The sequence below is a fragment of the Pholis gunnellus genome (genome assembly GCF_910591455.1).
Source record: "Pholis gunnellus genome assembly, chromosome: 4".
Classification (NCBI taxonomy): domain Eukaryota; kingdom Metazoa; phylum Chordata; class Actinopteri; order Perciformes; family Pholidae; genus Pholis; species Pholis gunnellus.
Window position 1 is genome coordinate 5,407,631 of NC_136530.1, and position 24,304 is coordinate 5,431,934.

General features: G+C 45.1%; 1 protein-coding gene across 1 annotated transcript in view; it reads right to left on the reverse strand.

The window, feature by feature from the left end:
* celf5a (cugbp, Elav-like family member 5a) overlaps positions 1-24,304 on the reverse strand; it is a gene marked incomplete at both ends in the record, with an annotated part of 179,239 nt that overhangs the window by 68,047 nt on the left and 86,888 nt on the right. The window contains one exon of the mRNA XM_079157394.1: positions 7,219-7,267. Coding sequence (XP_079013520.1) covers positions 7,219-7,267 — 49 coding nt within the window. The remainder of the gene's footprint in view (positions 1-7,218; positions 7,268-24,304) is intronic.

The window sequence follows — 24,304 nt, forward strand, 5'->3', positions numbered from 1 at the left end:
GTGTGGGGGCTGCTTGATGAGCCTGGTTCCTTATGAAGTGGTGTCATTAAAGCGGAGAGAAGGAGCAAACGGGTGATTGCAGTGATTTGGCAGAGGTTGCACAGACTCTGTCCTCCAATCAGAGCCCTGGCTTGGTCTCCTCCAGCTCCACTGCAATCACAGAGCACCAAGTCCACAGAGGACACAGACACACACACATATATACACAGACACACACACACACACACTAGTTTATCAGCCTCATGTATGAGCTCGTCTTTGCCATTCGTTGCCAACACTGGGGATACAGTATATACCAGCAGATTTGACATCAGCATGTCACGGTCAACTTCTAGTGGGGTTGTACTTTTCTTTTTCTCAATTAAAATGAACTGCACACATTTTGGGGATTATGTTCATAATTAATCACATGGATTTATGTGGCCACACTTGTTAAATTCAGAATTCAATATCTGCAGGAATCCTGCTTTTCAAACGTGAACGTTAAATTGAGACAGTTAGGGATTAAGGAAACATACTGAACAGTAGAATAAATGTCTGCAGTAAAAACAGGCCGCTACAGAAGCTGCTTTTCTCCTAATGCACTGCACACAGGTTGTTTTATGTTAATAGAAATGAAATGGCCAATAAAATGAAAAAGTTCAGTCGACAAAGTCTAAATAAGGCAAGTCTTAAAAAGGTCAGCTTTCTAGCTCCTCTCCATGTCAGTGTGCTGTATACACATAGCGAGCCGCTTTGCTATTCTGGCACACACTATGAATAGAAGGTTCTATGAAGTGAGACAGCGCAGTGAGATTAGTTCTTGTATCCTCAAAGCCCTAAAAGGCAGGTGCAATGATCAGTTAATTTGACTGATGCAATTATAAAGTAGCATGTCATTTTTTTTGGGTTACTTTGATGTTGACGTTGAGCGTTGCGTCATTTTGAAAAGCACATTGCTCATTATGGCCCATATTGTTGTATCTAAAGTTGGTGTGTGGCGGTGGTCAAATGACGAAAGGCATCCATTTAGCGTGCGTCACATCTTGTATCAGTACCATAATGACACATTCTTTTGAAGTTGCATTCACATATCAGGTTCTGACAACTCAAACATCAAAGCACTGCATCTGCGTGGTGCAGAACAGAAGGACCTCTTATTGTCACAGCGACATGGACAACTACTGTACATCATCTACATGTGTTTATGTCTTCAAAGGGTTCAGAGGAAGAAAAAACAGGAGAGGAAAAAGAGGGGGGGGGGCAAAGAGAGAAAGAGAGGGAGAATGAATTACAAAGTGTAGAGAATTGAGCTGTAAATTGATCTGCAGTCTGTCCGTCCCCAAAGACGTTGAGATGCCGTAATGAGAACGGCAGACCAGATGCATACGGAAGCCGTCGCTTTCCCATCTCCATTCCTCTCTGAAAGAAGACAAGTTTGTTTCTCAAGGTGATTGTTGCGGTGATAAGGGAGAGGGTGTTATTAAGGGTGACAGCGGAGGGGCTGAGAGGCAGTGGCTGACTGGATAACCTTGTCCCCATCCCCGCCTCGCTTCCTTCTGCATGAGCATCTCCACCGCTGGCCTGCCCTGCCTGCCTGCTCGTCTGAACACAATCTGCTGGCTGGAATTACCTCCCGGCCCCAGAAAAACTAAACATGATTTCTGACCTTTCCTTTCTGTGTTCAACAGTAACCTTTGCTGATCCGCCCACGCTGCGAGACGCTATAGCGAACGAGGGATGGAGTGGAAGGGATAGGGATGTGTGCGTTTCTCTAGAAAAAGGCGAGTGAGGATCAATGTGTGTTTAGCTGAATTTATGTATGTATGCATATTTAAAAAGGCGAGTGCCGGGGATGGGTGCAATAACCTCAGCACTCGTAAAAATATCATGCAATCAAATACAACAGCCCTGAAATAAAATGCCACCTCTGTGAAGCTTTTCGCACGCAATATTATAAGGCGTCTCTGTTATTTTGTCTATCTGCTGTAAGTAGCCGCTGCTTCCATCTGTGCATGTGCTGACTGCGTGTAGTGTGTTTTCTATGAGACACTGTGTTCACAGAAATACCGCAGCTTTCAACTAGCTAAACTCACGACATCATCACTCTGCTTCCTCTTGTTGCTTCTTTGCTGCGTCAGCAACTTTTTGCATTGGTATTATCATTAGAAGTTTTGTTAGATAAGGCTAATTGATCTCCACCTACAGAGCGTGTTTAGCGGATTGTTGTGATCTGCTCCTTCCACTGACTCTGCATAACTCCTACAGCCTCAGCACAATCTGACCCTCAGGAGCAAAGCGCATCCCCCGTAGAAATGATTTCATCATCTCTTCCTCTCACTCCGTTTTTCTGTTGTTCTCCCGCCTTCCCTCCCCTTGTCTGTCTTCCATAAACACCCCCCCCCCCCCTCCCCTTTCAAAAACGAAACCAGTTTGTGCTGATGCAAGGGTAAATTTGCGAGCTTACAGGCACGGTGACCTGAACATCCCCGGCCAGCCCGGTGGAGTTAGCCGACTGAACTCGGGGCTAGCCGAGGCCTGTGTATCGGTATTGTTTGTGTAAGAGCACCGGAGGGGATTTGGACAAGCAGTGTGAGCTCTGAATGTGTGACCCCCACAGCCGGCCTTACCATTGGATTAGCTCCCCCTGATCCCCACAACCTCCGAACACGCTCCCCTACTATTTCAAGATCTCTCCATTTATGCCCAGCCAAGCACATTGTGACCGGTAATCTTTAGTTTTCTTCTCTCCGAAGGGAGAAGATGTACTGTTCAGCTTCTTGCTTTCGCCCCTCCCTCTCGCCGGTTTATCCACACTTCTCCCTGTTTATTTTTGCACTCTCTTACTCAGTTTCAGTCACTCAGTGCAAATTCCCTTTTTTTTCACCTCTCTACTCTCACCATCTGTCTTTTCACCCCTCGTTCCTCTTCCTCTAACTACCCGTTCTCTCCGTCGTTCCTCCTCTCTTTTCTAAAGGGGATCAGTGGAGCTTAGAGGCCTTCCTGCTTGGTTCATTACTGAGCTGCTCTGACATGGGGAGCTCGTCTCTCTAGTAAGGAAAGGAGAACGCCACTGATGTTTAATACATGGACCACTCTGTTGTCTTTCACGCCAGATAAATTCATCATCAAAAACTGAGCGCAGAACAGCAACAGAGCATGTAAACCTGCTCTCTCAATCTAGAGTCCCAATCTTTCTGTCTTTTTTTTTTTTCGTGTCCTCACTCTCCATTTAACTTATTGCCTCTCGCTCCGGTTCTCTCTCTCTCTCTCTCTCTCTCTCTCTCTCTCTCTCTTTGTTCCGTCACATCTCAGTGAGCTGGAGCAAACCTTTTCATTGTCCTTCAGTCGGAGTAAACACACAAACACAAAGCAACACCGCTGCTTTTGCCCGCAACATGAAACACAGCTCATGAAAGGAAAATGTAGCTATTCCATTCAGCGCATGTGCACGTTGTGTGTGTGTGTGTGTGTGTGTGTGTAAATATGCAACATATACTGGACGTGTCCCTGTGTGTGTGCACACATGCTCCTATTAGCATGTACATCCAACTTCCCACTGCGTGCATTTGTGTGTCTGCATGAGAGAGAGAGAGAGAGAGAGAGAGAGAGAGAGAGACGAATGGGTATGAGCGCGTTTGCCTGTTTCCTCTCTGTGTGGGTGTGCGCGTGGGCGGCAGGCCCGCCTTGATAACGCCAGAGCCTGTTTCTAATCCAGGCCTCCTCAGTGGGCTGGAGATGTAGCTGTGCCAAGCGGGCCTGCTGCATCACCAACAGATCCCCAGCTGACAGCTCGCCTGCTCCTCCTCTCCCTCTGCTCTCCGGACGGTTTCTGAGCTCAAAAACTTTAACAATGGGTTGAGCTGTGAAATGTGCAGACCCGTGAAGGAACAACACATGCAGGACAGGAAAAATAACTATTTTGCCTCAGAGCATGGGGGGGGGGGGAGAAATAAAATCAAGTAAAATGACAGCTTGCAAAAAAAGAGGAAACAAGAAGGGGCAAGAAAGTAATGGTGGAATGCCAGGGGGGTGCCGTTGGTAAAAGGTTTAGGATGAAATCAAAGTGGTTAAAGCTGATTTATCCCGTGTAAGGACGCCAGGCCCTCTAAGGAGGCTCTCAACGGCCCTTCAAAAGTGAAATATCAGCAGCAGTCAGTGCCAGTCATCAGTGCCATGTGTGATGGAAAATCAATCTATTTCATATCAGAGACCTGCGAGGAGAAAACGAGCGAGACAGGCCCCTGCTCGTCCTCGCTGCGCCGCTTTAAAGCCCCCCCCCCCACACACCCAACAGTGTAACATCCCAGAATGGTCTGCGTCATCGGTGACGGAGACATTCACGGGTGTGAATCGTGGCTCAATGTGTAACTGCTGCTGTTCTGCTAGATTAGGTAGGTGATTGGCCATTAATATTCATTTCACAGTGTGTCTTTGTTAGGCGGCAGCAGGGGCTGACAGAGTGTTTGGATGGATTTACTCTACCGTATATTCCCCGTTAATTTCTATAGGCAAGGTGGTTTACTCACATGGTCTTGGTGAAGCCGAAAGTTTTACCGCTTCATTCTGTCAGATAAGGTTCAGGCTACGAACATCAGGAAACTGCTCAGTGTTGATCAAACGACAGAGAGTCATCCAATATTTTGTGTAATAAGTATAAGAAGAAGAATATGTTCTACTGTTTTCCTGTCCGATCACTATAAGGTGGCAGCAGTGTTGATTTTGACAAGAATTTGAACACAATTCAGTCTTTTTGTTTCGTTGTATTCAAGATTTTGTCAGTGGAACTTTAGTCATAATTTTCTCAGATAGCTTCATAACACTGTAACAGATTTTGTTATTATTTTGTGATATTACTGCTGGACTAAGAAAGAAATCAATGTTTAGCTGCAGTTTAAATGTGTACTGAAACAGCCTGTCTGGTCTTAATGACAGCAGAGAGTCGCTCCTGGAGGAGTGCAGGTCCAGCAGGCATAAAACCACAGTAACAGGTCTTTCCCTAAAGGACGGCCAAGCTAGCGAGGTGAGCTGAACAGTCCTCCTCATAATGAGATTAAGAGAGTAATTAGTATGACTGTGGCTGTGTGCACTGAGGAATATGTGCCCCCTATCGGACTAGCTGCGTGGCCCCTGAGAGAGCAGGCCAGACCGGGTCTGTCCCTGGTGTCCATCCCTCCACTGCACTGAGAGGCTAATTAATAGCTTTTGCATCCGCTCCTCCAGCTCCTGTACAGCATGCTGAGTTATAGTCCTGACGTTATTGATCTGGGTTCTGGCAACAAATCAAAATTGCAAAAATGTATATCTTGGCAATATATTAACAGGACCCTGAACGACGGAATTCACTTTAATCTTTTACAGCAAATAAGAAGCTACGGCTTGTAAAAGTAGGCCATGGAGGTGCATCAGCTAACAGTAGCAAGAGCAGCCAACGACAGAACCCGATATGGAGAAAAAACCCAGATTATCTTTGCTCAGGATAATCACAGAGAGACTTCAGGCCAGCAAATTAGAAGAAGGACGAGAAGAATACAAGATTAAAATCAACATCCGATCCCTTTCCTTCGCACATTCCCCGACTCCCCCTTTCGCCTCTACCCCCCCCCCCCCCCCCCCCCCACAACACGTTAAAGTCACGGCAGTGTTTGATTGCCCCTGTGGCGCCACTTTGACCTGTTCATTTAAGATGATGTGCAACTCTCAGGTCTGTTCCAGCACTCATTTGTTCCTCGGTGGGGTCCCCACGGCTGGCTAGCGAGAGGACCCCATACTGACCAAAGTGCCCTGGGAGCTTTAAACCCAGCCACTCACAACCAAGTAAAGAGACAGCTGAGTGTCATTGTTAATGTGGACACACAGCTCCACAATGGCAAAATCAATGGAGCTATAGGGGACATCAATCTCAACAGCACAAGACCCTTTTGCTTGTCTCACCACTCCTCTAAAGCACTGAATGAATGGTCGAGAGAAGGAGGGAAGATGAGGGGGGGGAGAAAGGGAGAAGGAAAGAAAGAAAGAGAACATGGAGGACTGACAGTGATCTTTATTGGCCTTTCCTCCATCCATCTCAAGGGGTTATGCTGTCCTTTGAAGATTGTGTGCATTTGACAGGCAGCCAAGTGGCCAGCCATCCTAATTCACCCAAAAGAGGCAGAGGTTTTGAGGTAAAGCCTCAGAAGTGCAGCACGGCAGCTGTGTGCAGTTGGCATCGTGCTTGCATTTTCTCTCCCTGTTTTTTTTTTTTCCCCCATTTTCAAACACCAAAAAACAGCGCTCCTCCTTTCAACAACAAAAAAAGGCACTTGCTTCGTTACGGGGGTGACACATGAGATGCTCACCCAAAAAAAAATCAGCGGGGTTCATTGTCTCTGACACCGACTTAAAGGATGCCTCTTCACACCATTAACATATATGCAGATAGGCAGTGAGTAAATGAAAGCCTCCCAAAAAACGGGAGAGATCAAAGACGACAGAATTAAGGCCAAGTAATGAGGATCTTGGCAAGAACCCTGCAAATTCATTGATTGTTTGGCAAGCTGTATGTGCTCTTGCTCCATTTTACCCTCCCTCTATACCATTTACTCTTGTGTTTCAAACGCACGCGGGCCGAGCAGTGTGGGCTTTAACGGGGCCTCTGCGTGGCTACGGCTCCAGTAGTGAGCCTAATCACAATCTAATTTACAGTGCAACGATAATGTACTTGGCATAGGGAACAAGAGAAGAGAGATGGGCAGCCCATCACAGCCTCACATACTTTCAATAACACAGACCCTTAAATCAATTACATCCGGCACAAGGGCAGAGGCAGAGTGAGGCTGTGTGAGATGAATCCACAAACCCAAAGGACTTAAAACCAGAAACAAAAACAAAGAAAGACATTATAGAGATTATAATTGTACTCAAATGTGTTCCACATTGCCACAATCTGAGAAACCAAGATGTCATCAAATATCTGTGTTTGATGTCACGTAATGTGTTTTACATACATTCAGACAGTTTGCTTTAAGCTATGTGGTACTTTTGTTTGAAATGATCAAATTGCTACTATTATGTATGCAAGTGCAGCAACATGAGAACAAAAGGAATTGGAATAACATTCGTTGTAAAAGAGTGGTGGCTGAAGAAATATTGCATTGATAGCAGATGAGATCAGAGGGAAGGAATGAAGAGAATTAGCCCAGATGAGGCAGATGAAAAGGGGGACATGAATAAATGATGGAGAAAAAAGAAGACAACTACCTCCACGGCTCTCGCTGTCAGCCGGTTTCACCTGGATGGGGCGAGTCATCTGTAGGGGAGAGAGAGAAGAAAGAGCAACAGAGAGGTTAGCGCTGGCGACTCGGGCTGTCGTTGCTACAACAAGAGGCCACAAACCAGAGGTGTCAAGGCCCTCTCACCCATACTAATAGCTGTGCTGCGAGTCTGATCAAAGTGCCTTGGCTGGAGAGGAAACCAAAGCACCAGCATGCAGCTAACTTGACTTGACACTGTAGTGTTTCTGCTGCCTGTTATTCAGTGTAAACAAAACAACTCTCGTTCACACATGAAACAGGAACTGTGCGTGCGCGCGCGTGCGTGTGTGTGTCTATCTGTACATCCATTCGTGTGGCCGAGGCAGTTCCACTAAAAGTGGATCCAGCCAGAGGAGGAGGGGGATCAATGTGGGCCTATTGATCCAGGCCCTTGGGCTGTGGAGAGTGTCTGGATGGTGAGGATTCTCTGGTTAGGAGGCTCACTCTAATCCACTGGACCCTGATAAGAATGGCATTGCCTGGATTAGAGGCCTCTGTCATCACAGTCTTTGTGTCACGCTCTCCTCCTTCCCCAATTTTACCTCCTTCCTTTTTCATTATTGTTGTTCGAGCTGAACAATTTCACCACGACGGTAAAAGTTTAAAAGATCTAGCTGTGATTTGCAATATGTTTGTTACAGTTCTTTTTTTAAAAGTTGAACACATGCCTCCTCGTCACACATTAGTACACATACTGTTTGTACACCCAACCCACACACGGGTATATATATATGTACTGTGGCAGAGTGTAAAGCTTGCAATATAATTTATGTGCATTGATCTGAAGCCAGTGCCCCTCTTTTCATGATTCAGTCCAAAACAAATGGATTGAACAATAAAAACACACTCATTTTAATAAAATCGGGGCCAAAAGTGGCACCAATTTATAACAAGATTACTGGAACATAAAAGCAACCTCTTACCACACTCAGCCATTTACAGTAACCCATTTGTAGCAGCTATTTAAGCATCATTTTACTGCTGGAAACTATTTCCCATTACCGAGCATCCCAGTCACACCACTGGAAACCATCCAGCGCTGATATTTTTATATGCACATGTGTATACATTTCGTTCCGTCGCCCTGTCATGCATCTCTTTTTCTGTTCGATACCAGAGCGCGGCTGAAAAAGGTCAGATTTAAAGACAGGGCAGTCCAATAAAAGCATGACATGTTCAAGGAGAAACACCATAATGGGATTTTAAAATGTCTTAATAACATGCTGATATATGGGGGAGAGGCCCAGGCCTGATTCATTAAGTGCTAAACGTATCCATTTTCACCTTGAGGAACTGAGTAACCTTCCCTCGCTGAAATGATTCCATAAATTTGCCCATCTTAAATGATATCTAGCACCGGCTAAGTCTTTGTGGGAACAACAGGGAGGATGCTCTACGCTTGTGAAGGTTGAGGTTTGAGCTCCTTGTTTCTCGGCTCGCTCACCCCCCCCCCTATCCTCCTCCCTCCCCGTCTACGAGTGCTTTCTTTCCCTTGTACAACACGAGCAAAGTAACCCCACAGTATGCTAATGCCAAGCCACAGGGCGCACTGCTCCACAGCATGTACGGATAGATTACAGAATCAACCGCGACTCCATCGCACACGTGTTCAAAGCAACCTCCGAGACAGAAACACCTCCGAGTGGAGGGGGGGGGGGAAACATCCGCGAGACAAATACGCGGATGACTTTTGCAACGCGGGGGAATCTTTGAATTTGCCTTTGACGTGTCAAACGGACAAAAGATGCTTCCATCCTGCCAAGTTGCTTTTTGTTCAAATGTACGTTGGAGGAGGCCAAATCCGCGGCTGTGGCTCCTCGACGATGCTATGATCTCAGCCGTCTCCACGGGGTGCCTGTGTGTGGGAGGCAGCTCTCTCTACAGCTAGTTACTGTTTGGCCTCCAACATGCCAGCCTAATGGTCTATTTATTTGCCCGAGAGCGATGCATTATGGTCCTGAACAGTCACTCTCGATGCCTCTCCGTTTGCTTCATTCCCCGTTCAACACGTGGAGAAAATTCCAGCAGAAATTAAGAGCACGTGTGCAAAGCGCACTTGTACTATATGCATGCTCACACATTGCGCGGATTGGTAGCTTTAAATAAAGTGCAGCAAGGAGGCCATTCATTAACTCCACATACTGTGGGGCACGTTTTCACTCTGACGTCTGTGGGCTGGAGGCTCGTAGCTTCTCGACACACACCCGCAGTGAACAGAGTGATATCGTCACTGCTGCTCCCTTTACAAATAACAACACATTGTAATTGTAAACGCTCCTTCCTCCATTCATTGAGTTAAGGGAGTGGTTAGGTGAGGGAGGAGGAGTAACAAAAGAGAAGGAGAGAAGAGAAGAGAAGGGGAGAGATTGTGGGAAAAGACAACAAGGGATGGAGATGAGGGAGGGAGGGAGAGAGGGAGAGAAGGAGAGAGAGAGATGCCTGCAACTCTTAGATAAGATTGCTTTGCTGTTGAGTGGCGTTTCTACTTCTCCCCCTGCCTTTTCACACACACACACACACACACACACACACACACACACACACACACACACACACACACACACACACACACTGAAAAAGCACACCTGCACTACACAAACAACCACTTGTTTCCCTACAGACACCCCCTGCTAAAAACATAAATAAATATGTAATAAAATATAAATGCTAGGGACGTTCTCAAACCAGATGTGAAATTCAGCGAAGGACAAATAATTTGTCTCAAACAAATATTTGTTCTCTCTGAATTGGTTCAGTATTAGAGTTGTTTGGAAATGTTGAAGTGCCCTCTCAGAATTGCGTTACTTACGGTAGTTTGATTGGTTTTTCACCCCACCCGCATTCCGTCCTACTCTGTCTCTGATTGGCTGGTGCTGGTTGCCGTTGTTGTTGAGTTTATTACTGATGAACCAGATTGGGGGAAGGTTGGTAGGGTTATGGATTTCAACTCAGATGTGGATGTTTAATTATGGATGGTTGGAGCATTACATTTCAATGTGGTGTCAAACTTAAACGTAACTGTAATGTTGACAGAAGAACATATTAAATAGGCACTTCATATCAAATAGGATGCTGACCCTTGCTGTACTAAAAAGATTCTTAAAAGACAAGTGTTTTGCATGTTTCAGCCATATTGTAAACAACACTGTTAATAAAAGTCCACACGCTAATCTCTTGTTGAATGTGTTTTTCGTGTCTTCCATTTATCTATTTATTTCAGCAATGAAAAAAACAATCATGCAAAAAGGCCGATCAGTAGAGGGAAACAGATAAAAAGACTCATTTGAAAAGTCTGTGCTGACTTGTGTTTGGAGAGAGGTTTTAAAATAATGTATTTATGTTGAAGAAACAAACATCGGCGTTGGGGAGTGCACATTTGTGAGGACATTAAGGACATATTTTATGAATACAGCGCTTTGCATTGGTTCTTTTGTATCTCAAAGGCCAAGTTAAAGTGAATGTGAGCTGAATGTATTTTTTCTCATCTGAATAAACAAGCTCCTGTGATGACTCACAACAACTCAGTGGCTTCACACCCTTCAAATGAGTTCCTATTCTTTATCTTCCTCCTCTCGTAGAAAATGCAGTTTTTGTTTTCTTTGTTCAGGTACTGGTCTTTCTCTCTTTCCCACTCAAACTCTGCTGCTCTCAGGGCTTTGACAAATCTATAGTTCCATATGGTTTTATTAAGCCGACTCATTTGCCAAGTTAAGCCTCCAGTCAGTTGAATTAAAGCTCTTAGCACTAGTATGCTGTTTGATATGGCGGGTGAGATAGAAACCTCCAGGCCTAAAGTACATAATGTAGTGTGCTTTGGGCAGGAATAGACACACACTGCCTGTTGGGTTGTCCGTTTCTTGTTAGCCATTGAACACGCCTACATGCGACTAGTCTTAGATCAACTTAGGATCACTACACAGATCTTTGCTTTTTCTGGCTTTATCGTTAAACCGGTAAAGTTTGGCCTGGCTAACAGTTATTAGCCACAAAAAAAAAGACCAAAAGCCTTGGGCTGCGGCCACAAAAGACATTCCACTGTCTGATTTCAAATTACACAGAGCAAGTCAAGGAACTGTAGTCGGGCCTTGGCCTGTTAGCAGTGTGGAGGATTTAGAGTGTACTGTTGGCACTATCTGCGACAGTAATGAGTTCATGACTAGTAGAGTTGAGCGGTATAGAGCAGTATAGAGTTCCAGACTCCACACCGCTGAAACCCCGGAGAGGGCCAGTAGCAAGGCAATAATACTGCTTTGGAAAGGGTTTCAAAGACCTGGTGAAACTCCAAGCCCCAAAACTTTGCTAGTCTTTAACTTATACTATCCAAAAAGACAGGAGAATGCAGTAAACAGGAATAAAATTGCAATAAATCTTGTCCTGTTTTTTGGCAGAAGTGTTTTTTTTTTTTTACAGCAGTTACGCGACGGCACTTACTTACAGTGCAGCGCTTGCAATAAAATAACTCTAACAGCCATACAATATGTGTGATGTCTCCTGGCTTTCACTCAGGTTTAATATAGAGTAATGTTTGTCCTGGGATCATTAATACGTATTAGTGGGCCATCAAAGCTCATGTTGCTGCACTGCTCAGTAACAGGAGCATAAACAGCCCCCTTCTGACTGCGCCGTCTCTGCTGATATAATTAATATTTCCAATTATTGATCTGAGGGAGTGCTGAGTGGTGGCTGTCCGGGGGCCCCGGCTTCAGCTAATAAATCTGTACTGTGTACAGTGCAGGGGGGGGAGAGAGAGAGAGAGAGAGAGCGAGAGAGCGCCGCGGTGTAATGATTTATAGTTATGAAGTGCTTCATTGCAATCACAATAATTGTTCATTAACAATAAAAAAAAAAAATTAAAAAATCGCAAATTACAAAATGCAGATCAAATTTAAAAGGCTTAGTCGAGCTGGGTAATGAACTATTTCCTAATATCGTAAATTAACTGGATATGAAAAGACGTTTTACATGAAGATGTGATGGCGTTATAGTGTAGTTTTGCAGTGATGATGCCATTTTTTCAAACAAAACAATGCCATTAAAACACTGAGACGAGAGTCTTCGTGATAAACGAGTACTCTGGTTCTTTATTCTTTACCAGCGTTGGGTTACAAAGCTTTACAAAGTCACGTGTTGGGAGTGGTCCGATGTAATGAGTAACGTAAACGAGTTAGTTTGCAATTCAAAGTAATCACTTATTTAGTTAAGTTGTCATACGAGGAATCCGTTGCAGGAATTCACAGTGAAATGCAAATTGTGCCCTGAGGGATAAGCGTCTGTCAGCTGCGTAGAACTCTACTTGAAATTTGAAGAAGCACCTGCACACACACACACACACACACACACACACACACACACACAGCTCCACAACACCGGTGGGTGGCGAAGGCCCAGCGAGGAGGAGAACTATGCCCGAGACTTCCAGCTGTCACTACCGAGGCAAATTAAGGTTCTAGTAGCTGGTGACGTGGTGGGAGAGATGCTACCGATATCAACTGTAGAGTCTCCATCTTTCCGTAAGATCATTCATATATTTCTGATGATACATAACATGAAGGGAACATTTGCCAGCTAAAGATAAAGTCAATACATTCAAAATGTAGGCGTACAGTGGGGGAACCTCTGGACAATATAACCAACATGCATGAGGAATTCATTTTTGGTCACGCAAAAGTACTCCGACAAGTTACTTTTCTAAGTAGATAATGCTGTAAAGTAACAAGTTACCAGATTACTAATCTATGGTGATCATCTATCCCAAAATCCCCCCAAAAAATGGTTCTACAATATTTTTAAAACAGAAAAGAAGCAAAATATTTGGCCTTTTAACACTTAATCAATTATCAAAAAACGTTTTTGTCGCGATATTTTTAATCCACCATTACCTTAGATGAGTTGAAAGAAATACATTTAATCTAAAACTAAATGTCCTGTTGTATGTTTTGTGTGTATATATGATCAAGTAGTATCTCCTACACATCTGGATCACATGTGAGCTGTTAATTTTTTCAAATACAAGATCTGGTATACATGCTGATATACACATGACACGTTTTTGTAAGTTTACGTGTTAATATGAAAACGTGTACATGTCTGACTGCAGTGTGACCGTTGATGTGCTCGTGCTGTAGCAGCCCTGCCATGTGAGAATGTACTGAATCGATGTGAGCGTGTGCTTAAATGCGTGTGGGGAAATGTTTGTGCAAGGGAGTTATAATTTAGCCATATGTGAAAATGTGCTGGCGGCAGCGGTGTGCTGGTCCAGATAAGAAGCATCAGTCAGTGCTGAGGAGATGGCAGCTACTATAAGCTTTGGGATTCCTATCAGAACCGACAGGATTTACAGCTCGAGGTGCTGACATGGACTGACAGACACCTGCAGACCTCAGCTAGTCCGTATCACGTTTGTAGTTCTACTCCATAATGCTATGTCCATTTTGAATAGAAAATGCATCCTGTAAAAAGGAGTTTTTGTCTTTCAAAAAACAAAAAATGCACACTCTGGTTTAAAAGTGCAATTTGCTTTTGTGGTAATTTTGCACGAGCAAGTGTTACTTTTTTTTTTTTTTCAACAGCTGAATGGCTCCTTTTGGAACAAAACCGTTGATATCCATCTGTTACATTGAATGCTTCTTGTAATACACAAATGAGGCCACTGCTAACTCGCAAACATGTGCAATCTGTAGTACCATTACTACTAGCGCCACTGCTACATCTCTGATTAAGACCATTAGACCTTCTGTTGTCTGATGCCATCCAAGTTCCTGTTTATCCCTTTCCCCAAAACACTAACTGCCTCCCAGGAACAGCCTGAAGTTCATCTAGCGAACGCTTTCCAAAAGGCTTTCCAACCCCCTCTATTATCATTGCTTTACTAGCTGAAGTGGTTGGCCAGCTGTCTGACTGCTACAGCCCTCATTACACAGACAGCAGAACTCAGCTCTCATCAAGATTTCATGAAGGTGAATGTCACACATCAAAACCACCTCATTTGTGGCGCCCCATGACTCAGCAGAGCGAGCGGCATTGGCATGGGCTGACGTTGGGTCCCATCAAACTCTTTATTACTTCTGTAGAGAGTCTGATTAACTCAAAATGCCACATAAAAACCTCACCCTCCACCTCTGAGTTTTGCTCATCGCTGTCCCCGACCCTTCACTCACACACACACAGACACGCGCACACGCTGTCACTCGCTCTCACGCCATGCTTGTCCCGTCTGCTTGATTATGCCTTCCTGTCTCATGGAGTATAAGCCTTCCACCACTACTTGTATGAGAGACTCTGAGTCCTACAAGACTTGTGCAGTGGACTAGGGTATGTGGGTGACAGAAACAGTGTGCAATCATGAGAGGGAGTAGATAGGGGGATTGAGCTAATGCCTAAATCCTGTCCTACTGAGCCTGAAGCGGGGCGTCCAAGAGATAAAGAGAAACAGAGGGAGAGAGGGGCAAGAGACTCAGAGAGAGATGGAGGAGGGGGGGGGGAGGAAAGGATCATGGAGAAGTGACAGAAACAGGGAAACTAATGAAAAGATGCTTGAGAGATGAAGGAGATTGAAATGCGTGGGTGGGGATTTATTAATAAGAGAAAAGAAAAACAAACTAAGGTTTCTCTCCCTCTCCTGCGCCCCTCCTCCTCCTCCTCTTCCTGACTTATGAGCCACACTTTGGTTATCAGGGGAAGGGCATCACTCCCAGACATCTTTGGCACGGCTGCTTTTCAAGCCCAGAGAGCTATTGACATGGCGTGTTACTGTAATGCGTGAAGCAGTGGGAGACTCATTGTAAATCTGTGTCAACAAATGCTGGAGCAGCAGCAAGCTCAATCTCTCTCTCTCTCTCTCTCTCTGTGTCTCTCTCGCTCTCTCTGTGTGTCTGCCTCGCTTTACCTCTCTCTTGCATTTACCGACCTATCTAATGAATCTTATCTGCACAGCACACTGGAGGCTTAAGCATTTGGTGGGCTCACATCTCTCCCACACACACACACACTTTCTCTCTCTCTCTGTGTGTGTCTTTTTCTGCTTGCTGTTTGATGTGGTTTACGCTCTTCAGTTCATTTTGAGGAACTGTCCTTAGAAAGATAAGATCATGACGACAGACCCAACCCAGCGGCTTCAGAAGGGCAACATCATGCCATTCCCAGCGTGCGCCACAGTCAGGGTCCGGAGTGAGCAGGAAGTAGCGAAATGGCAGCAGGATATGTTCCGTGACGGAATTACAGATCCAGACTTGTGTGAGGCTTTAATGCTTAAAGGTGCCCTTATGCACCGACGCCGTGTTCCCTATCTGGCTACTGCCGTGATATTTGCTTTGAAGATTATGTCCTGCCTACTACCGACCACAGTAACGATGTACGACATCATGTCCCGCATGCGAGCCTCCCAGCACACCATTGCTTGTGCACTTGCAATATAAAGATTCTCCGTCCTCGCAGTATCAACAAACAGAAAGTCATGAAATATGAAGATAATGATTCTGTAGTTATAGAACCTGTTTATACACGATCCACACAATAACAGGCTCCGTTTTAAAATGTTTTGACAGTATATACAAACATATGAACATAATATGTATTTATTCTGCTATCTCATTCGATCTGTGGGACGTTTACGGTCTGGAGTGATTACCGGCCGTTTGTGTACTAGTGTGGGATTTTTCCTTGTGTACCATCATACTGCATTACTTGGTTGTGCTTTATTCAGGAGATGAGACAAACTGCTCGTGTTTCCTCTCAAAGCCACATCTGTTTTACGCCAAGAACTCACATTTGGTTTTGTTTTCGTCCTGCATCGTGTCTACCGAAGCCAAATCGACACAGATTCTGTACCTGCAGTTTCTCCAACATTTGAATTGCTTTCTTCGACTCATCCGGGTTCAACCGGGCGGCCATGGTTAGAAAATAGTTTAAACTGGTGGAACAATGCCGACTTGACTTCCCACAGAAATGATGCAAGCACAGCGATTAGTTCTTTGTGCTTCAGATTAGATATGATTCATTGTTGTACTTTCAGGTGCATTAAAAAGGTTACGCTACAATTTACTCAGATTCAATTTACTGAACATACCAACATGACTACGTTAAGTTGTGAGAGATCCCGTTTATAGTGTCAGTTTCTGTACATTTTCCACCCAACCACACTCATACAGGCTTAGACATGGAGACAAACACACACACACACACACACACACACACACACCCTTAGCTGCGGGTTTCCTTTACCCTCTGTGTTGAGCCCAGAATGCTCCTGCTGCTGTCACAGCAACTCCAGGATTGTGACAGATTACGGCCTGCTGCCCTGACCAATGGGAGCCAAGATGTGTTGGCTGCCCACTGACTCATAATTCTTGGCATACCTATGCCGAGTTGACGTTTCTTTAATGGTCCCTAGACCTCCAGCAGGCATCCTTGTCCTGAGCATTATGATTGCCTATTAGCAATTCACCAACACTTGCACTTTTCTAGCCCTCCACTCGCTATGCCATCCCTCCGAGGAGGGGAAGAGGACACGGAGAAGAAAAAGCCAGAGGAGGATAGAGATAGATAGATGGAAGGAGAGGAGAGATGGCGGCGCAGCCAAGCATGTTGGCTTTGAATTGGAGAGAAGGGTGAGGGGTGCCAGAACGAGAGAGACGGACAAAAATGGAGACAGGAAGAGACAAGAAACCTGTGTCAGAAATGTAGATAATAGAGCAATACATCCCTCAACTACATGCATTGTTTAAAAAAAGGATACTTTGCTGTCTCCCTTAACTCTCATCTCTTTCACCCCGTTTCTCTTCCCTAAATCCTTCCGTCTGCTGTGACACACCACTGGAGGCCTGCAGCCACATCTGCCACAGCTACAGATCAGTATGACAGACTGCTTATTAATGATAGGATGATGGAGCATTTGTTATCCTATAGGACCGTCATCCAATTGGTGAAATCTGGCCTCGGCGGCCGTTGCCTTGGTACACGTTTCCGTGTGTATGTGTCTGTGTCCATCAAAGTGGGCATTGCAAGAAGGAGCCAGAGCTCACAGGATCGACACAGGGCCAGCCTGCTCCGTCCATCTGCTGCGAGCTTCATTCCCAGCATATCAATACCCCACGTCTCTCACACACACACACACACACACACACACACACACACACACACACACACAGAGCATTCTGTCACCTGCGACTTCTGCTGGTTCCATCACTCTCCCACCGCTCCAACCCTTGGCTGTAAAGCCTGCTTATGTTTCATCCAGACACTTAGAGAAAATCCCTGCTTGTCTATAAGCGCATTCAGCACCAAACAAAAGGGACGGGCCTGTCTCTCCCCCCCGTCTCTCCCTCCACTGAAGTCGGTCCGACTCCGCCGCGCGGTAAACAAATAAACACAAAAAGCCTCTCTCGCCATCTCTAATTCAACCTTGAACTGCTCAGAACCGGAAGGCCAGACGAGCGGCACACCGGGCCGACCTCTCGCCGTTTCTCCCAATCTGCAGCAAACACACTCTGACGAAGTGAGAACACGAAGCACTGGAGCGGAAAACACATTGGAGGTGTCTACTGCCAACTCCGACTCCTCACTGCATCCCAAGGCCTTTGGGTGGCTTATTTCATCAGTGGGGGGTTTGGAGTGGGTGCACGGATGTGGTTTGGGGCGGCGTTTCTGTACGTGAGTTTGTGTGTGTTCATGATGAAATTTCAAACGTGACACAAAGAAGTTATGCCACGTACTGTAGGCGGTTTACAGAAAGTCTAAACTGTGTGTGGAGACCTAGATGCTCCAGGATGCATTTACACTGCAGAGTGATCTATGGTTTGGGACAGCGAGGGAAGAATAGATTCACGGTCCCTGGTTGGGACCTGTCAGGACTTGTTGTGACAGATAGGCCCCATCATCAAACTATGATGCCCTAACTTGAGGTCCAACAGAAATGCTACACACTTGTGCACCCTGTCATGCCCACCGCTGTCCTCAGACCACATCCTCCTCCATGTTTACAGCAGCATCCTTGACAGCCCATCACCTCACCTGCCCCCTTTGCACCTCCCACCATCCGGGGACATTTGTATGCATGCATGTATTCATGAGCGGGTATTACATTTAAAAGGTACTTTTTTTTTACAGTCAACAGTCACTGATATACAGGCCGAGAAGAGAGAGACAGAGACGGGGGGAGTAAAGGGAGACACTCTGTGCACTCTGTATGAACTCCAGCTGAATCACACTCAGAAGCCTCCTACACTTCCTCCCCTCCTTGTCTTGGCTGTTATTATTTATTAATTTATTCATTTTAATGATGTTCATCTGAGCACATTCGTCTAACAATTAGGACTTAAAGGTTTAACATTGTGCCTTAAATCCTGCTGAAATTACATTTGGGATTTGAGATGCATTCTCTCTTTCTTCTCCCCCCCTCCTCACCCCAACAGGCGCGAGGTAGATGTTATATATGTTGTTTGGCGGGGTCAGAGTTGTTTTCCTCATTTCTTTGGCTCCGAGGGCAGTTCAGGGAGCTCTAATGGCTTGTTCACACTCTGCTTTGCATTATTTCCTAACTGCAAATACCAAGGGGCCATGTCACAGAGAGAGCCATCCTGAAGCACTTACCAGTGTAACCTACATACACTCAAGCATGGACAGAAACACGCATACAGAGAGACACTAAAGCATGAACTTAAAGCAGGCTCACACTCCAACACTCCGCGGACATGGACATGGGGGGCTCTTAGCTCGATGGGGGGGGTCACACAGGGGGCGCTTCTATTTGCTCTCAGACTGTGCCACCCACGGAGCTCAGTCGATACGCTGAGCTGTACTGATTCCAAAGTAAAGAGGACGGAGGAGAGACGAGGGAAATAAGAGAGACGAGTGCAGAGAAAATGAAAAGGCCTAAAGAAACAGATTTTTCCCCTCATAGTTCATCTTCATCTAGGTGTCCTGTCCCAAACCCCAGTTCATGAAATAAGTCCTGCTGAAAATCAATGGCAGTCCGAGCCGTGTAAAGGTCAGCCATTCAGCAGCGCCGGCCTTGGTGGACCAGTCAAGCCCAGGCTTGTACTGTGAAGCTCAGCTAAGTAGAATTAATGGGGGGATCGATTATTCTGCACACAACTTAAATTGAACTAAGCAGAGAATCATTTTAAGGCAGGAACTGTAGCATGACATGGAATGAGATGCATTTGCCACACAGCCAACCCCAGAAGTCATTTAACAAGCACAAAGTAAAGGGTGGGAATAAAAAAAAAAAGAAAGAAAGATTTTAAATAACGCTCTCTTCATCTCCGCTCCATCTCTCCCCTGCTGACCCCTTCTTTTCTGTGACATTAAACTCCTTACAAAACCCTGAACTCACCCGGGACCCAACTCGGATTTGATACATCCTTCACTCCCTTTCCACCTTACCTCTTTTTTGTTTTTATTTCGTGTCACCTCATTCCTCTTGTATTTTTCCCTTGTTTAAAACAAAATCAATACGGAACCGGAGGAGACAAATCAACGTATGGTGGCACTGCGGGGAAGCGGGGTGGGGGTCACATGTTCTTCACTCGCTCGCCCGCTCCATGGCGCGGGGGGAGGGGCGGCATAAGTGAAGGAAGAAAGGGCGGATGGGTGGAAGTAAAGATGTACGGTTTGACTTATGGAAGGGTGAAATGATAGGAGACCAAAGGGCTGGAGAGGGATGAAAGGGAGCCAGTGAGGGATGAAACAACGCTCCAATGGGAGGGCATATGGACGGAGAAATGATTGGAGAGAGGGATGAGAGAAAGAGAGAGGAGAGGAGTGGGCGGCACTGGGGCTGGGGGAGGTTGTCGGGGGGTGCGTATCATGGAAAAATTCTGCTCCAGTGACTGGAGTGCAGAACGGGAGCCCTCATCTATAATGTATATCATGGATCCGTGAGAGATTTTCATACATATAAAATGGAGCAGCACCAGGAAGTGTCTCGATGCCACAGCACAGCCCAGAATCGCCCGTGGGGGCAATTTCAATATTCTCTTCCGTTTGTACTTTCGCACCGTTAATTCACATGTACCCCTGTGTTCCTTTGCATTGCTTCATACTGTGTAAGTCAAAAAGGATTAAAAGACTCCATGACTGTATGTAAACACATTTTATTCAAGATTATTCAAATACCTCCACGACGAGAGAAGCGCATTTAACCTCGCGCTATACGCTCAGAGAGAGATTGCTCTACAGCAACCTAAAGATAAAAGCCAACTCAAATTAGAAAAGTTTATGAAACACAACAGACAGATGATATATAGTTAGTGGTGTAACGGATCGCAGTTTACCTTAACCGTCTCAGTGTGGTATTAGAGAGGGAACTATAACCTGTTTACACTAACTCTCATTTCCTAATCATTTGAATTGTGTGCCTTTATGAAAAAACACTATAGATGACTATAACAAAATTTGGAATTTGTGATGGTTTACAGACAGAGTTGTTGAAATGATGTTTGGGACGGTGGCAAAACAGCCTGGAGCCTTGTAGACCAGCTGCTATAACCAAACAACAAAGGGATCTGTATCTGCCAAAATGGATCAATGATCTGCAATTAGCATCAGCGGCAGAAAAAAACGTGCTCAGGGATCTGTAAAAGTTATGTTTTCTCCCTCTTTTCTTTTGTGCCGATCCGATCCGTGACTTTTATGATCCGTGATCCGAACCGTGACTTTTACGATCCGTTGCACCACTAATATATAGCACTCATACATCCATCATAAGCCCTCGCCTCTCCCTCTGCCCTTGCATTTCTTTCTAAACAACTTGGACAGCCAACATTGGCATCATGTGGGAATCGGGTGGAAAAAATGAAATAAATAAACATGACAAGTGGCCACTTAGCCACAGCCTCCCTCATTGAAACCTGATGAGGGCCCTGTCTCAGCTAACTTCAACAAACGCTAAGCGACATGCTTAAGTGGGTTCAGGTTGCGCATCCGGGGTAATTCAGTAAAAATACAAATGAGGCTGGCTGGGAAAACAGATCACTATGCACTCATTCAAAATAGAAGGAGAGAGAGAGACACTTTCATTTCTTTTCTCCGTCCTTCAGAGGATTCTCTCGGCCTCACATTGACCGTCTGGTACACACACACACACACACACACAGAGCCATAAACAGCACTATATAGACCCGGTGATTTCCCTCATTGGGAATCGATAACAAATAACCTCACTTTTCACTGGCCATTATGGACAGTGTCGACCATACCCGGCCGTCTTTATCTGCACACCGGTGTCCCGCCTGACCTTGAGTCGCTCTCCTCTCTCTCTCTCTCTCTCTCTCTCTCTCTCTCTCTCTCAGGTAGATTTCCAGCAGAGGGTTCATGCCTGTTTTTTTTTGGGAAAGGTTCAAATTGAGCCCTATGGGAAACGAGGAGCAGGGAGCAGCCATCTCCCATGACAGATCAATGGTAGGTCTCACCACAGGGCAGGGGGCCAGAGCCTCGCACAACCTGCTAATAGAATCCCAATGTCACTGCTGACACTACATCGCCAGGGCTGCTGGAGGTTAGCCCCGAGGTAGGACAGTAGGACAGCCACGGTTTGAAAGGCCTTCAAGGGGCTCCGTGGTTCGCATTCCTCTGTCATGTGTATGTAGGTGTATGATACATACAGAAAATACGAAGGAGAGAAGAAAAACATGAGCTGTGAGGATGTTTTTCCGATACATGGTGTGTTTAGGTGCAGGTTATTAGCCGTGTTTGAGTTCTAAGATGCTGCGTAAAATGTAAAGCAGGCTATGCGACTTTCTTTAGCTGACCTACCCTCCCTTTAAACTCGTTGGTCCCTTGCAGTCCCTGCACCTCTCTTAAAACCAAATCCAGGCTCTCGCCTTCTCTCCCTTTTGCATTTTTCAAATTATCTTCTTCTCCCTCGCAGTTCAAAGATACAGTGGCAATTTTAGGCCTTCATTAACATCCCAGACATCCTGCCGCAGAGTCGAGCAGTGAAACCTATGATTCATAGCACAAATCATTTCATATGTTCCACTTGAAGGCAGGCTGCAGAGGCTGTTAAGCCACTATAAACACCTATACACACGCAAACACACACACACACACACACACACACAGATGTATGAGTGAGCGATGAGTGCAGAGGAAAACTTGGTCACCAGAGGAAACATGTCTCAGAGAGTCTTAAGAGCTCCTGATGAAGATGAAGAGAGGATTTAGACCTTTGCATATTTTACTCCCACTTTTTCTCTCTCGCTGCGCCACTGTGTGTGTCACACATACCCGGCACATATAGTTTAGGACTTTAGAGCCTTTCTCTGCTGCTCTTCTTTTACTGGATTTGCTCGTCAACACCCACACGAAAGTTTTGCCGCTCGAGACGCAAGTTTTTAGAAACTGGGCTGAAGCTCAATCTGGCATCTGCTGTCCGTTTGGGCGCTGGCCCATAATGTGACAGGCATCTCTGACGTGGACAACAGCCAACTCTGGGGCATGTAACATGCAAACGCACAAACTGTGTTAAAACAGTTAACACTCAGTCCATTTTCTCTACTTTAATTACCCATTGACCGCTCTAAGCCTACTCTCCTTCCTCCCGTCAGTGGGAGTCATGACATTTGCCAGTAACATAGCATGTCAGCCCCCCCGGGGCAGATTGGAGAACCCCGGCAAACAGCTACAGTACGTTAATTAATTACCATGAAATTAGAGTACCATCATTCCGAGTGGCTGCGTTTCTTACACTCTGCCCTCCGTTTCTCCCATGACTTTACCCAAAACCCATATGCCCCTTACAGTATCCTCTCACACAACAGAGATGATTGTGCACCATCACTAGCCCTCAGGACAACGACAGATGGACTGTTACGACATTTCGGTGAAGAATGAAAGAAAAGGCTAAGCAGAAACAGAGCACAGAGGAACACGATACAGTGATACTCAATACTTGAGAATAATAAAATCCCAACACTAGAGCCAGATTAATTGGCTAGATGAGTGAATTGACTGATATTAGAATAATACAGATTTCTCAATACTGGGGAGTCAGTCGGTTGAGTTTCCCCGTTGGCTGGTAACGTCTTTGACTTTGTTATCAATCAGCTGATACACTTCCTCAATACGCAGATGTTGTTGCTAAACAACGCGTTTGTTACTCAACCCGCGACGCTGAAAGCCTAATTTGAGAAATTTAGCCGGAGCTCTAAAAGACTAGAATAACTCTATGCCACGGTTTGTTCTGTTTATATTTATATGGTTCTGTATATGTTTTTCAATTCTATATCGAGTTTTGATGACACAGTTTTATGCATATGTTATTAAGAGTAGCCTTGTGAGGGCGCATAGCGAGTGTATGGTTTGCGTGAGATAGTGACAGTGGGTGTGCTGAGAGCAGACAGGTTTTGATCGATCGGTGCAGAGAAGAAAGTAACAGTTAAGTAGTGAAGTGGTAGTGAATGTACAGTGCAGGTTTCTGTTTGTCCATAAATAAAAGCAGCATTAAGCCCTGGTGCTGAAGCAGGAAAGGGTTTGAGTTTTTTTGTAAGACAAACATTTGAGACTGTTGGCATGTTTAAAATTGTCATGAAATGTAATCTAGGTCTGGTCTTTTTAACATCAATAACACTTAAAATGAGTAATCCAGAAGAACAAATTGTTGAAAATAGCAGTCTTTGATTTATTAAAATGATACAGTCCTCAATTATTTGTCTAAAACGTATTTTAACCATGTCGTATAATATGCTACTTCAGTACGCTTTCAAAACTAATTTTGCTGGGACCACTTCAGAAATTTGCAGATGAACATTTAGTGACCGGTATTTCACACTATAGCGCTAATAATCCCAGTAACAATTTGGCCACAATTCAGCATGTTGACCACACACGGTCCAGACATATACTTGGTTTACACCGAGTCAATCTAAATACTTGAACTACTTTAAGGGATCCCTGTCAACGACCTTTCATATTGTCATTTAATATTGATAGGGCTGCAGCTGTTTACTGCTCTGCAATTACTTTCTGCATATTTGCCAACACATACGTCTGTCCTTACATTATATCATCTGATAATATATGCAAATGTCTCAGCT